Source organism: Bison bison, unplaced genomic scaffold (assembly GCF_000754665.1).
Source record: "Bison bison bison isolate TAMUID 2011002044 unplaced genomic scaffold, Bison_UMD1.0 scf7180017864116, whole genome shotgun sequence".
Lineage (NCBI taxonomy): Eukaryota > Metazoa > Chordata > Mammalia > Artiodactyla > Bovidae > Bison > Bison bison.
Window position 1 is genome coordinate 672,898 of NW_011494688.1, and position 16,672 is coordinate 689,569.

The 16,672-nt window shown below is 44.1% G+C and overlaps 1 protein-coding gene across 1 annotated transcript in view; it reads right to left on the minus strand.

Moving 5' to 3' along the window:
- The window catches only part of CCDC6 (coiled-coil domain containing 6), a 113,090-nt gene that overhangs the window by 6,744 nt on the left and 89,674 nt on the right, over positions 1–16,672 (minus strand). The window contains exons 7-8 of the mRNA XM_010839401.1: positions 11,490–11,646; positions 7,861–7,961 (exon numbers count right to left, since the gene is read on the minus strand). Coding sequence (XP_010837703.1) covers positions 7,861–7,961; positions 11,490–11,646 — 258 coding nt within the window. The remainder of the gene's footprint in view (positions 1–7,860; positions 7,962–11,489; positions 11,647–16,672) is intronic.

Consider the following 16,672-nt stretch of genomic DNA (forward strand, 5'->3'; position numbering starts at 1 on the left):
GCATTATGGAGCTTCCTCAAAAATTAAAAATAGAACTACCATAAACGATCCAGCAATCCCACTTCAGGGTATTTATCCAAAAGAACTGGAAACAGGATCTTGAAAAGAAATTTGCACCCACAGGTTCATAGCAACACTCTTCACAGTAGCCAAGACATAGACACGACCCAGAAGTTCCATCAACAGACGAATGGATAGGGAAAACATGATGTAAACATGCAGTGGAATATTATTCAGCCTTTAAAAAGAAGAAAACTCTGTTTCGTTTTTTTTTAAAGAACATGATGAACCTGGAGGACATTATGTTAACTAATAGAAGCCAGTCACAGAAGGATGGATACTGCATGACAACAGATACACAAAGGATCTAGGTCAAATTCACAGAAGCAGAGAGCAGGACGGTGGGTGACCGGGGGTGGGGGTAGAGGGAATGGGGGAATTATTATTTGATGGGTATAACGTTTCAATTTTATAAGAAGAATAAGTTACAGAGATATGCTGCACAACACTGTATCTATTTAACAGTACTGTACAGAACAGTTAAAAAGGTGGTAAGAGGGTGGATCTCATGTGAAGTGCTCTTACCTCCACTAAAAAAATAAAAAGTCCAGGCTTGAGAGGAGTACAACTGAGACATTACAAAAGTAGAAGACAGACGAAGTAAGAGTAGAGTGGAAAAAACAGAGTGAAGGGGTAAAGACCAGATGCAAGAAAAGGGAAGGTGTCAAAAGATACACCAATAATAACAAGACAAAACCGCCGTGTTTGTTGTAGCCACAAAGGCAAACAAAAAGCCACCATGGAAAACTTGGCGACTTCAGGATATTAAACGAAGAAAACGAGAAGCTCTATAGATCCCAATGTTCCTCCCCAAAGAAACAGGTATTTAACCACTTCCCAAATTGATGTTCTCAAATTGTGGTGCTGGGCAAGGCTTTTGAGAATCCCCAGGACAGCAAGGAGTTCAGACTAGTCAATCCTAAAGGGAATCAACCCTCAATATTCATTGGAAGGACGGATGCTGAAGCTGAAGCTCCAATACTTTGGCCACCTGCTCTAAAGAGCCGACTCACTGGCAAAATTCTGATGCTGGAAAAGATTGAAGGCAGGAGAAGGGGACGACAGAGGACAAGATGGTTAGAGGGCATCACCGACTCAATGGACATGAGTCTGAGCAAACTCCGGGACATAGTGAAGGACAGGGAAGCCTGGGCTGCATGCAGTCCACAGGGTTACGAAGAGTTGGACACAACTTAGCAACTGAGCAACAACAACCTCTCCTTCAAGGCTCGTCTCAAAAGCTCTCTAAGCTGGTGGCTCTTTCTCCTTTGAATTTTTCTTGAAATTAGTTTTTTTTAATTATACCTTCTAATTTTATCATAAATTTTTATTTAGAAATAGTTCATGATTCATAAGAAGTTGCAAAAATACTCCAGGATCTCTGTCTACCCTTCATCCAGCTTCCCTCAATGATGTCTTACATAACCGCAGCACATTGTCAAAACCAAAACAACTGACTAAGAGACAAACTCATTTGTGTGTGTGTGTGTGTGTGTGTGTGTGTGTGTGTACACGTACAGGTGTAACTTTATCACCTGTGCTGATCCAAGTAATTGTCACCACAATCAGCACACACAATCATTACAAAACCACAAGCAAACTTCTTTGTGTTGTGCCTTTAACTGTTACGCCCTCTCTCTAATCCTAACCCCTGGCAAGGACTGATCTGTTTTCCATCACTGTAATTTTCTCACTTTGAGCATGCTATATTAATAGATATGAAATTATACAGTATACAATCCTTTGAGATTAGTTTTTCATTCATCACAATGCCCCTATGACCCTTCCAAGTTATTGTATATATCAAGTTAATTCCTTTTTAGTGCTGGGTAATATGTCATTGAGTATGGATGCACCACAACCTAACATTTTAGGGGATATAAAATACATGAAACTCATTATATTTGGCCTTGCATTAACAGTATTTTATTTCTTATGTTTCCTTAGGCCCTGTTGTTGACCATAAGCATTAGAGGCCAGAGACCATGTCTTAAAATTTTCTTTTTCTCCTAAGTTATAATCATCATATATCTGACCCTCAGGCCCAGGAATATAATAAAGGATAAAAATCCCCCCAAAAATCTAAATAGAAAATGCCTCCTAAACAGAATACTGCGGCTTTATGAAGTTATTGTTGGAATAAATTGCTCTTGCTTTACTACAGAAATGCACTGCCTAGAGTAAAAATTTTAAGATTTATACTTCATTGTCCACTAGCTCAAGATTGTGAGTTAAAAAAAAATGATTCATTAAAAACAATTCATGACAAAATACCACTAAGCAAAATGAAGATACCAATGTATACATGAACAATAGAAAATCAACTACCGAAAGGGAAGTTGCAAGACATGTGGGAGGGGAGACATGGGGAGAGAAGACACCTGAAAACACTAAAATCTGAACACTTTGGATATAAGGATTCTGGATGGTTTTATGATTATTTCTGCTTCTTCTGACTGCCCCCAAATTCCCTCTAATGCACCTCTGCTAAAGGAAAAAAGATGGGATGGATGTGAGAGTTGGACTGTGAAGAAAGCTGAGTGCCAAAGAATTGATGCTTTTGAACTGTGGTGTTGGAGAACTCTTGAGAGTCCCTTGGACTGCAAGGAGATCCAACCAGTCCATTCTAAAGGAGATCAGTCCTGGGTGTTCATTGGAAGGACTGATGCTGAGGCTGAAACTCCAATACTTTGGCCACCTCATGCGAAGAGTTGACTCATTGGAAAAGACCCTGATGCTGAGAGGGATTGGGGGCAGGAGGAGAAGGGGATGACAGCGGGTGAGATGGCTGGATGGCATCACTGACTCGATGCACATGAGTTTGAGTGAACTCCGGGAGTTGGTGATGGACAGGGAGGCCTGGCGTGCTGCGATTCATGGGGTCACAAAGAACAGGACACGACTGAGCGACTGAACTGAACTGAACTGAAAGGAAAACAAAAAACCAACCACCATACAACCAAACAAAAGGCAGAAGTTTGAAGATTCTGTTCCTTTGGATATTATTTTAGTTCTACAAGTCATTCATGAAAACACTGTCTCTGTGAACATTGACGCACTAGAGATAAGATTTCACCTTTAGCCCTCCCTGATCTGGCTCTGTCCTCATCACTCCATCGAGGCTGCTCTTGCCAAGGCAGGCAGCGTTCCTGCGCTGCCAGCTGTATTGCTATTCTCTGTTCTTTATTGCAATTGGCCTTTATTGCAATTGGCCTTTATTGCAATTGGCCTTTATTGCAATTGACCTTGGGGCAATGAGGACAGAGCTGACCCCTCCCTTCTTGCTGAAAGGCTGGTCTTCACCTCAGTGATATCGGATACTGGTTTCCTTCCCCTTCCCTGGGAGCAACTTCCCAATCTCCTTTGCCAGGTTTCCTCCTGTACATTACCTCTAAATATTACAGTCACTTCTGGATCAGACGGAAGGGCTTTTCTCTTCTCCCTGTACCTTCCATGACTAGGTGATCTTCTCTATTTTAGTAGCTTTAAAATAGAGTTTTTATTTTAGAATAGTTTTTGGTTTACAGAAAAGTGGTGAAAATAAGTATAGGGAGAGCTCCTGCACTTCACACACTCAGATTCCGTATTATCATTATTTGATCACACCACATGCTTTGGAGGATCTTAGCTCCCCACCCACTCCAGTACTCTTGCCTGGAAAATCCCATGGACGGAGGAGCCTGGTAGGCTGCAGTCCATGGGGTCTCTATGAGTCGGGCACGACTGAGTGACTTCACTTTCACTTTCATGCACTAGAGAAGGAAATGGCAACCCACTCCAGTGTTCTTGCCTGGAGAATCCCAGGGACAGGGGAGCCTGGTGGGCTGCCGTCTATGGGGTCACACAGAGTCAGACACGACTGAAGCGACTTAGCAGCAGCAGCAGTTCCTCAACCAGGGAGTGAACCCATGACCTTGGAATTGAAAGCGTGCAGTCCTAACCACTGGATTGCTGGGGAATTCCAACAGATTCCCTATTACTAACTTTTTATGCCACTGTGGTACTTCTGTCACAACTAACAAACCAACGTTGATACATTACTACTAACTCAGGTTCATACATTATCTGGATTTCCTGAGGTTTTCCCTATTGTCCTCTTCCTGTTTCAGGAATCCATGTTCTACGCATAGTTGTCATGTCTCATTAGGCACCTCTTGGTTGAGATAGTTCCTCAAACTTCCTTGTTTTTTTATGACCTCGTCAGTTTTCAGGTGTACTGATCAGGTATTTTACAGACAGAGTGTCCGTCTACTGTCTGACATTTTCCACGTGGGGTGATGAGCTTTGGGGAGGAAGACCGCAGAGGTAAAGGGCTCTTCTCATCACGTCATATCAAGGCTGTGTGTGTGCTAAGTCGCTTCAGTTGTGTCTGATTCTCTGTGACCCTATGGACTGTAGCCCACCAGGCTCCTTTGTCCATGGGATTCTCTAGGCAGGAATACTGGAGTGGGTTGCCATGCTCTCCTCCAGGGGATCTTCCTGATCCAAGGACCGAACCTGCATCTCTTATGTCTCCTGCATTGGCAGGCGGGTTCTTTACCACTGGTGCCAAATGGGAAGCCCTCATATCAAGGGTACATACTACCAACATGACTGACCACTGTCGATGTTGACCTTGATCTCCTGGCTGAGGCAGTACCTGTGACGTTTCTCCATTATAAAGGTACTCTTTCCCCTTCCTTCTCACACGACATTCTCTGCAAGTCCTCATCTGCAGTCCATATTTAGAGATCAGGGAGCTAGTTCCATTTCCATGAGGACAGACTATCTGCATCAATTATTTGGCATTCTTCTGTAATGAGAGATTTATCTCTTCTCCCTGTCTATTCACTTAGCCATTTATTTAGATCAGTGTGAACTGATGGATATTTGTTTTCTGTTTGGGTTACAACCTACCATTACACTGCTTATCGTTCAAATGTTCCAGCTTTGGCCTCTGGGAGCCCTTTCGGCTAGCTCCTGTGTCTCTTGGAACTATCCTTATCTTTGTGTTTTTTGCGCTTCTCCTTACTATGTTGGCAGAACTGGAATGTCCACATTCATCTCATATATTCCCTGCCCCAGGCCCCAGAAACATACATTTCTCCAAAGAGCCTCAGTTCTTTTACCTGGAGACAGGACTTAGAAACCAAGGCAGGGGCAGCAGCTACGCTTGTCGCTAGTGCAGTATAGATCCTTTTAACAACTTCATTATCCCCCATGCCTACCGTAGGCACATGAAAACATGCTAAGTGGGAATGGCTTTTTCTTAGGCTATATAAAATAGTGAACAACTTCAAAAAAATTGCTGGAAAAAATAATACTCTGTATAATCCACATGTACAAGTCCACATATAAGCGAGAACTTTTTGTCAGTTCTGGGAAACGTTCCTTTCAATCAAGTTGTGAGATAGCCCTCAAAATATTCCAACAAGTTAATGAAAATACAAGACTGCCAATGTTAACCAGAAATGGTAAGGGAAGAAGAGCCAAAACACTTAAAATGGAAATGAAAACTACAAACAGCACAGTTCCACTGAAGCAGTGATTAGATATTCATAATATTGAGAACCACAAATTCTTTCAATAAAAAATAAAGTGAAAAGAAAACTTGAAAATTCAGATGTTGCTCATATATTATGCATGCAATGGACTAGAGAGAATAGGAGTAATTCCACTGCCAAAAGGAGTTTATAATCTACTTTGATGATATTCTAGAATTTCAAAGATGGTACAAATGTTCTCACTAAAGCTGGCTGAAATTTAAAAAGAAAAAATCTAGTTGTTACTTACTATGATGTAGTATTAATGGATAACCAACTAGCTTGTCTATACAAGGAAGCCTCACGTTACAGCAACAGGGACAGCAAAAGCCAAAATTCTGTGCAGGCAATACATCTTCCTGCAGAGCATTTGTTACCATAGAAGTTAATACTCCCAACCAAGGTCTCACTTTCGTTTCTGGTTTCTTCAGTGACCACAACCCTACATTTAATGAATTAGAAATCACATGCATTTAGGTTTAAATAAAACAAAGAGAACACTAAATTATACTTAATATGAATCAGTATCAGTATGAGCTATAAAAGCCTTCCTCTTTCTTGCTTCTTCCTAACTCACGACTTTCTTCCCCATCAATAAATCAGAAGCAAAGAAGACCTTTATCCTCCTGGTAGTGAAACCCAAATGCTCTTTGGGGAAACCTGAGAGGCAGCTCAGGATAGAAGCTTCTGGAGAGATCTCAAGGCCACTGCAGAGCAGGAGAAACAGACTCAGGAACATCCTTTGGGGCAAGAACAAGTGATGATTGTGCTGAAGATCCACAACAGAAAGTCCTTTGGATTTGCAAACAGCCCCTCTTCACCCTGTCAGATGCCCGAGACCGTGCTGGCCCCAAGTGGACAAAAGCTGCCACACTTTGTGTTGGGCTTTTACAAATGACCCTTCTAGAGATGTCCTTGGTGGGCCAGTGGTTAAGACTCTGCACTTCCACTGCAGGCAGCATGAGTTTGATCTCTAGTCAGGAACTAAGATTCTGCACGCCACATGGCTTGGGCAAACACAGACAGGCCAACAAAACCAAAAAGTGTGACCCCTCTTACAAAAAGTCATAACAGCACAGTGCTGGGCTGGATCCTAAACTCACCAAGCCATTTCTGCCTCCTGCTATCCTCAGCCACCTGCCCGGCTGCGGCACTTCCCCTCTGTCAACCTGAAGGGCATCCATGCTTGGTGTCCCATTATTACAACAGATGAAATGAGATGACACCCTAATGTGAAGTTGTTTCACTGTCCCAGACCACAAAACCTTTATTGCTGCTACCCTTTTGAGCCATCACCTCACTTTATTCTGCTGTGAAACTGTCCCTCCAGCTCCCTTCCCCCACCCCCAACATTTCCCCCCCAACTCTGTTGAAAATCTGTTTACCAGCGAGCACAAGAAGAGCAGCCTGGACACTTCAGTCACAAGACACAAGCCCTTGGCCAGCTACCTTTTCCTTCCTCCCTCCACTCACTGCCCTCCCTCCCCTGCCTTCCTCTTTCTTCCCTGCTGGATCATTAATTTGCCCTCCTGGCCCAAGAATCCCATGCTGTGCGGGTATGGAGCCAGGGACCCCAGGGAGAGAGTTTTTCGGGGTCAGATGAAGACAAGCCTGCCTTTGAGGGGAAGGCTTCTGAGGAGCAAAGCCAGAGACAGAAGCAAAGCCAGTTCCTTCTCGCCCGGTCTGTGTCCCAGGGCCGAGGCCCACTCACCATCACTGCGAGAGCAGGAGGCAGCCTGTGCTCGGAAGGACACAGGCCTTGGAAATAAGACACGCCCTGCCTCGCCACTTCCTGGCCATCTGACCAGTAGCTGCGGAACCTCCGCATCACTGCTCCCTCAATTTTAATACAACACCTGCATTAATTATTCTGAGGGTAAAACGGAGATGGTGAACCCATAAGAAGAAGAGAGAACCCATAATAAGCTTTGATGCATCTCAGAAAAATCTACCCAAGGTTCTTGTCAATTCATTGGCACCTAAAATTATAGTCAAAGATAGTCTTTTCACAAAGGTTTTGTAGACTTAAATTACATTTTTCGGTTCCAGAAAAACTGAAGAAAACCACCAGCTGGCATTACAATATTTGTGCTTAAAAATTTGAAGCAAAGACTCTGTTGTGATGGTATTGACCATTTTTTTTTTTTTGATGTTTCTGGACAACACATGACCCCTCTCTGTTTACAAGACTTTTATATGCTGGGAGGGAACGTATTCCGGGGTGGCTAATAAATACAGCAGAAATGAGTCGCAGAGGCAGCCGAGAACACATACTCACCAGGTGATATTGGCCGGCTTGAACTGGGAGAAGGTGTGTAAGGGATCGGGCTGGACACAGTGCGAGGTCTTAATCCTTGTGCAGACATCTCGTTAAAATACCTAAGAGGCAGGATGACATGGTTAGCGCCGCCTGCATCCCAGCAGTTCCTCAGAACGCTTCCCCGAGAAAATGTCAGACGTTTGCATCATGAGGTAGAACTCATGAGCGTTCAGAAAGTGCCGCTGCAGCGAGGACACGTGTATAATGCAGGCGCCAGAGCCACGCTGCTGCACTGCCTGGCACAGTGCTCTCTGCAGGGGTGCGGGCGAGGGAATCCAGGCTGTCTTTACTCAGGATGGAGGCCTGGTGACAGCAGGGTCACAGACAGGACCAGGCTTTTCTCCATCACGGAACAGTTACGTAGGAATTCACTGCCCTGTTCCAAGAATGAGACACAACCATGTAAGTATGTGTGGTGTGTATGTATGTTAGCTGCTCAGTCGTGTTGGACTCTTTGTGACTCCATGGACTTACAACACTCCATATGTGAGTGTGTGTTGTGTGTGTGTACGTTAGCTGCTCAGTCGTGTTGGACTCTTTGTGACTCCTGCCAGGCCCCTCTGTCCATGGGATTCTCCAGGCAAGAATACTAGAGTGAGTTGCCATTTCCTTCTCCAGGGGGACCTTCCCGACCCAGGGATCAAATCCAGGTCTCCCACATTGTAGGCAGATTCTTTATGGTCTGAGCTACCAATGGGGCTCAGTGGCTACATGTAAATGCTATAATGGCTACATGTAAATTGTTCCTTGAAAAGCCAACCCAAACAAGCCCTCTGAGATGTATGTCATCAAATTAAAGGTATGTGGTTCCCTGAAGTGGATGTCAATTGTTTACAAGGCAGGCCTTGCTTAACGAACAGTCACATGTTTGAATGGGGGATGTAATAAAAGACACTCGGGTGAGTATCTCAGTAGGTCACACCGTGTGCATCAGACTTCTTCCTGGATTCAGAAATCATATTAGACCTCACTTGGTAAACAAGCACAAAGAGCTGACGAAGGCGAATTTCTGCTTGAGCGACTCTCTAAGAAGTGATCCTTCCCAGGCTTTCCAGCCAAAGGAAGGAACACGTGCAGACATGTCTACCCTAGAGGCAATCTCAGCCCTGATGTTTAATCAGCTCACATGAGGAACTTGAACACAGTTATTTCTATGCCGGTTTAGTCAACTCGAAGAAAACAAGGCTCCCACGTTTGGCACGCACCTGTTAGTGAGCTCTCACCACCAGTTCTCCCTGCTCTCCTTAGTGTAGCCCACCATGCTGCTGCTAGACCAGACGCCTTGTAATTCTGCAGCCAGCAAGGCTACTAAGACCACTTCTTGGTCTTTAAGGACTTAAAGATATACAAGTCTCAAGTGCCTATTTTCTTTCTCCCAAATGTGATATTATCCCCAGTAGGGACAGCAGGTGTCTTTATTGGGCAGCTGTAATTGACTCCTGATAATCCAACCTAAAAAAGCTAACGAGGACCTACGGCACAGCACAGGGAACTACATTCAATATTCCGTATTGACCTACAGGGAAAAGAAGAGACAGATGAATAGGTGTTAGCTGCTCAGTCATGTCTGACTCTCTGCAATCCCATGGACTGTAGCCCACCAGGCTCTGCTGTCCATGAAATTCTCCAGGCAAGAGGACTGGAGTGAATAGCCATTCCCTTCTCCAAGGAAACCTTCCTAATCCAGGGACTGAACCCTGGTCTCCTGCATTGCAGGCAGATCCTTTACATCTGAGGCACCAGGGAAGCCCAGGTATCTGGATTTGTATAACTGAATCACCATGCTGTATGCCCGAAACAAATGCAATGCTGTAAATCAACTATACTCCAACATTAAAGAAAAAGTGGGAGAGCGGGGCTGGGAGTCAAACCTTGTTTCTGATGCTACCATGCACACTGGACAAGTCAAAAAAAAAGAAAGCAAGAAAGCAAGGCAAAGCTTCTGCAGTAAATACCAATTCTGGGGAAAAAACGATTTTTGTCCAGAAGCCTGAAGTAGCCTTAGTGTTGTCACTGTAGTCAGAGAACTTGTCCCTCAGAATGTGTCATATTCAAAATTCAAAAAGAGGAGATATGTGTATACAAACAGCTGATTCACTTAGCTGTACAGTAGAAACTAACAACAGTATAAAGCAACTATATCCCAATTAAAAAAAAAATCAAGCATAGGGTGCTGTGTATATTAACACATCCTCTGCTCCATGTCTTCAGGTAGTTGCTAAAGTAGTAAGTTAATTAATATTCTAGCTGATGTTTTTAGTCAAAATGGTTTTAAGAGGATAAGAATTTCAGGAAGAATGAGACACTGTCAGAAACAGATCAGTGACATTCAGAGTTAAGGATGAGAGTTTTAGAATATAAACTTCTGAGAAAAAAAGACTCACTTTTATTCTTTTCAAACAAGGAAGATAGTTTTAAAAACAGATTTAAGTCTGTTTTTATTAAACTATTTTAGATGATAAAAGTAGATCTTCATTATAAAAAAATCATACATTTTTTGTGAAATGATAATACTATCACTGCCCACAGTGAATTAATCAGAACGCCTGTTAGCCCCCTGGATCTGTTCAATAAGAGAAATGGAGTGCTGATCTGCTAGAACTGCCCACATGTGTTCAAACAACACACTCTGGTGTCAACAGCAAGTATGAGTCATCACAGCCATTGGCAGACCCTGGTCGGAGACTGGCTGCCCCATCCTGTCGGATGGTGGTTGTCTTAACAATCACCTCTCTTCAAAGTACAGAGCAGGAGGGCGGGTAGGGAAGGAAAGGAAAATCTGTCTAGCTGACCAAAGGATGACTCTCTTATTCCAACCCATTTCTCAGTGGGACAACGAGGGGTCTTGATATTGAGGCCTGGTCAGATAAATGTATTTGTTTCGTTTTCAGCAAAAAGGCTGAAAAGTCTCCAAGTGTGTAAAAGCAAAACCTCTGGCTTTCAACAACTTTTGCCCATCTCTGGCAGATTCTTTCACCCCCTGGACACGTCTGCTTTCTCAGGCTGCACCATGCATGGCCTGCTCATTTTTTCTGTGAACTAAGATGCTCCCACCCATATTCTAAGGGCTTCCCCAGTGGCTCAGTGTAGCAAAAGAAGGAGACGTGGGTTCAATTCCTGGGTCAGGAAGGTTCCCTGGAGAAGGAAATGGCAACCCACTCCGGTATCCTTGCCTGGGAAATCCCATGAACAGAGAATCCTGGCAGGCTACAGTCCATGGGGTCGCTAAAGAGTCGGTCGTGACTTAGCAACTAAATAACAATTACCCATGCTCTAGAGAGACATGACATAGGATCAGATGAATTCAACAACACATTGATGCTGCCTCTCTACACATGACCTGCCCCATGTCTCTCCTATCAGTAATTTGGGAAAGGCCACTTTCTTTATCTTTCTGTGTTTAAGGAGGATGGTCAATCGTCTTCATTTATCCCATTCTCGGCAATCACTTTGAGGTGACAGTATTCATCATGACAATAAATAAACGTTCCAGCCATCTCCTACCACATCTCACAGGAGGTGAAGCGGGGCTGGAGGCTGGTTTTTGTTGCTGTCGTTCTCACGAGGTCTGCGGGACACACACGTACCTTTCATCATCCATCTCTAAGCTGGACTCGCTCTCAGAGAGCTGTCGACAGAGGGCCTCTCTTCTCTCCATCTCCCTCTGCAGCTTCCTCTGCAGCCTCAGGTTCTCCTCTCTCATGTGACGTTCCTCCTCCAAATACTGCGCCATTTTCTCGGAATCTGAAAAGCCAGAGTTCTCGATTAAACCAAGGTCCGTGCAGTCATAGTTCACTCTTAAAAAGACAAGGCTGTGCCACAGACCAAGAATAAGACAGCCGTTCTCACTCCCCACACACAGACACCTGGATTTCAAGTTTATCCCAAGTACCAAGGTTGACCAATGATCTGCACTTAGGAAAAAAAATGTGAAAAGCAGTGCTAAAGGGTTAGGCAGCATCAATCCCACTTCCTCGCCTTCTAAAGTGCTCTATGTCGAGAAAGACATGCTGGAGCTATGTCTGGCCTGAGTGGTTACCAGAGCTCTCACTACTTTGCTGGAGTGGAGAGGGGAAGGGGTTTAGATAGGGAAATAAATTCAGCCCATGGGCTCCCCTCAGGGCACCAATTCTGCTGCCTGTCAACACCAGACACGGTGGGGCACGTCATCTATGGGAGCACACCCAGAGATCACACTTGTTAGCACACCCCCAGTGCAAGCGGTGGGGGCGGGCTTGCACATGGAAAACCTGCTAACAGTTAATAAATCTTTTTATAAAACCAGAAACCGACGTAGTAAGCACTATGTGATCAACATTTCCAACATTAGATCAACATTTCCCATCAGTCTAATTTTTGGTGTATGTGTTACTGTCTCCTCACTGATGCACAGTGTTTTGGAGGCAGACAGCAAATCAAGACCTACGTGCAGCCAGGTTCTGGGGATGGCTCTTGCTTATGACAAGTACCCCTTCCGCAGGAGCTGCTCCATATGTGGTGCAGTCAGAACTAATCGGCCCCAGGGCTAGACGCTATAGACTTAGGCTGAACCAACCAGATTATCTCTTGGAGGAATCTGAAATGTGCAACCAACATCTTCCTGGGGCTTTGGAATCCCCTTCTGCTGAGCTGTCTGCCCTCCGGAGTGACTCTGCAGGATTCTGTGGCATCCTTGCCACCAAAGGTAAAACATGACCCTCTAGCCCTTTCCCGGTTTACCCTAGGCAGACCTCCCTCCTTTCCTGGTTTACCCCAGACAGAATGTGTTGCTACTAAGTAACGAAACTTCATACAAAACTCAGTGTCTACCCATCTTCTTGGCTCCTTCATTTTCCCGTCTCAGCCAAGGAACTTGGGAAAAGTACAATCTCCATTTACTTCTCTTTTCTGCAAAGTACTTACAAGTTTAGATTGGCCGTGACCATGTCTAACAGATAGTCCTACAGGATACTACCCCATATTATCAGTCTGGTTCAAATTTAAGAAGGAAGCAAGGTGGTGACTGCTACACTGACAATTTCTCTCCCATAAACTGAACCTATTTTGACTCCCAAGTCTACCAAATTAGTTCCAGTTTTACATAACTCAGTGGAGGTCTGGCATTTTTAGCAAATAATGACTTTTGATAAGTACTCAATGATTTCCAAGAAACCATCATGACAGAATACATCCAAGTTTTTGAAAATCCTTATTTTAGAAATTCAAATGAAAACACCCAAATTATCAAACACTATTATGTGCGCTAAACACTAAATCTCTCAGCTGTTTTCAATCTAACCAGAAACCCTGCTGTCTAATCCAGATGCAAAAATCTCCTTAATTGAAGGCATGCTGGGAAAATATTTACAAAGTACACTTTTAATATAAATGATTAAAGGTATTTCATCCCAAATATGGGGATGCAGAATTTTTCACTTGCTCTACAGGAAGTGCTCTATCAGCCTCTTGGAATATTTATTGTTTCTAGAACTAGAGGGGCAGCTGTCAGAGAAAGTTGCCTTTCTTTTCTATAAATAGGAGAGAACTGAGGATTCGTGAGGCTTTGAGAATAATTGTTTAAGAGGAAACCCTGTCTTTCAAAGAAAAATGGCAATCGGGGAAACCAGCAGGGGAGAATCCTTAAACAATAAGCTATAGACAAGAACATCAGTCACCAGGAGCGATGGCTGAAAAGACTGCCTGGCAGTTTGGCAATTAACCCAGAAGCCAGAGGCACAGAGAAGGCACCAGGCCCACAGCCTCTGGGTGTGAGAGACCCAGGCAGAGATGGCTGACACCGTGGCATTCCTTGGCTGCCCTCTACCGGCAGGTCGCCACACCTGATTTCACGGGGCTGGATTTACTCTCAGGGCTTCCCCGGTGGCTCAGATGGTAAAGAATCTACCTGCAATGTAGGAGACCTGGGTTCAGTCCCTGGGTCAGGAAGATCCCTTGGAGAAGGAAATGGCAACCCATTCCAGTATTCTCAACTGGGAAATCCCACAGACAGAGGAGCCTGGTGGACTACAGTCCATGCGGTTGCAAAGAGTTGGACATGACTGAGCAACACTTCAGTTACTCTCAGGAGTCATCCTCTTTCTCCCACACTGAGCTCCCTAAAGCTTTGAAGTCACAGCTCATACCTCTACCATCTTCAGCCACCTCACAAATTCAGTCAAAAATAGTGTTAATTGAAGGTGATTTCTAGTCTCCCAAAAGATGGTTCCTATATGATCCTAAGGTGGCCTGTACCTGGCTTTTTTTTTGGCTGGTATGTGGGATCTTAATTCCTGGACGAGGGATTGAGCCCATGTCCTCAGCATCCTCAACACTGGACCACCAGGGAAGTCCCAAGGCCTGTACCTTCTGCATTCCCTTTCAAGTTTATGGTAAGAAAATACTCCTGCCCAGATCCCATCCAAACCACTGAAATTAAAATCCACAAGGATGAAGCCTCTCCACTGGTCTACAAAAACTCCCCTGAGGCTTCTAAAGTTCATCCAGAGTTGAGAGCCATCTGGAGAGAGGTTCAAGCTCAGACTCAGCCTGACTTAATGGGAAAAGGCCCTAGTGCCCTAGGAGCTTTCAAAGGGGACTAGATTATACGACCCAAGGAGACAGATGCAGGTATGAGGAAAGTCTCACGAACTCATCCTCTAAACCCAACCCAACAACTGTGAGCAGCTAGGAGCCACACGCAGCTGCTTCAGGTCAGCTTTCCCTGTCCTCACAAAATCCAAACAGCATTTACAGATGCCTCTGCTGATATCCACAGTCTCTCCGGGGACCAAACATTGCAGTAGGAAGGAAGTAGAAGAAATAAGATACCCTTCCCAAATTTCTTCCAAAAATGTTGTCTGGGGAACAACAAGGCAAGTATACACAGGAAAGAAAAACAGCACTTGAAAGATTTCAGAAAGGGCTAAAAGACCTTTGCCTGTGCAACACAGCAAAAACTCAAAAAACACCCAAACCTAAAACAACCAATACTTGAGAACCCTCTCTGACTTGTTTTCATGGAATACACATCCATGGTGATTCTCAAACTGGGTACATGATCAGAATTGCCTTTATTTAAAAAAAATACAGATGACAAGGCTCCACCCCTAGAGTAAGCCCAGAAGCCTGTATAGGGTTAGACAGGATGGTGGCCTCCTACAGATGCCCACATCCTACTCTCTGAAGCCTGTGGCCATGCTGCCTGACGTGGGAAGAGAGACCTGTCGTCATGGTGAGGTTAAGGACCCTGAAATGGGAACTCATCCTGGATTATCTGGGTGGGTCTGATGCAGCCCCAGGGTCTTTAAGGGGAAGGCAGGAGGGTCAGAGTGAAAAGATGTGACAAGGGTGGCAGAGGTGGGAGCGGTACCCATGCAAAGGAGGAGTCATGAGCCAAAGAATGCAGACGCCTTAGAAGCTGAAGCAAGCAAGCAGTTTCTCCTTTCGAGCCTCTTACAAGGAAACGAGCCCTGCTGACACCTTGATTTTAGCCCAGTGGACCTGTTTTGAACCCAGACCTCCTAAAACTAAAACATAATAAATTAGTGTTGTTTTAAATCAGTGAGTCTGTCTCTTTTTTCTTCTTCACCATCCTACGTGTGGTTGAATTTGTTCCTCGCCATGTCTTTCTTCTCATGAGACTTTCGGGGTCAAGCGACTCCTGGCCGAGAAACAAAAGCAGAATTGTCCCACTTCCCAAAGGATTTGAATGAAAAGTGGTAATAAAATCAGGTACAATTCCGAGGGAAGACATGGGAGAAGAACGAAGCTGGGTCTAAGGAGCCTCACACACGAATGGCACACATTTATGCTGTGTCAAGGTCACTTCCATCCTACCATATCACTTGCATCTTAACCACACAACTGCTGTCTCAACAGCCCGCACGTGTTCTATAGAAGAGATGGAATGGCTGGTTCTCCTGTTGTGTCTCTCAGCTAGTACTCTATCTTACTAATAAATATGTGAGATCTTTTGTTGGAAATAAAATAAATGACTAAGTTTGTGCTCATTTGTTAACAATAGGACACATAACACACTATTTCTTAAAGGTTCCCAAGATGACCTTGATGTCCCCTCCCAGACACAGTGCTGGACGAGAGCTTGCAATACACTTCAGAGAAGAAAACATAAAGATAAGAATCGCTGAAATTTTAAATGTGCATTTCATCTGACTCAGCAAATCCATGCCCTGGAGTTTACCCTGAAGGTATTCTTACACAGGTATCGAAATACGTGTACAGAGATGTTCTCTGTGGTTGTGCATGGCAGCTCAAAGGGGTCTGTTGATAAGGGATGAGTTAAATAAACTACAGCATATCCATACAATCAAATACTGCACAGCCTTTAAAAGGGGGAGTAAGGCAGTTCTGTATGTATCGGCAGGGGAAAAATTGCAAGAGATAGTAAGTGAAAAGAGAAAACTTAAAAAAAAAAAAAGTATGTTCATTGTGCTACTATTTATATAAAAGAAGTCTACACACACACACATCTGAGGACTATATTAAAAATGTGTTAATTGTGAAAATTGGGGGGCTGGGGGTCAGAGGTGAAAGAGACTTATTTTTTCCCTGCATATTTTGTACTGTATTATCTATTCAAATACATCTGAACAGTCTAAAAGCTGAAATAGGAGAAATGCAAGCAAATACACAGTGACCGATCATGCATCCAGAAATTAGTTCCTTTGCTTTCCAAAAATAAAAAGAATATACTTCAAAAGCATTGATTCGGCAAGTACCATGAACAACTGTTAGCTGGGGCCCAATTCTGGTAGTAAAGAAGATAAATACT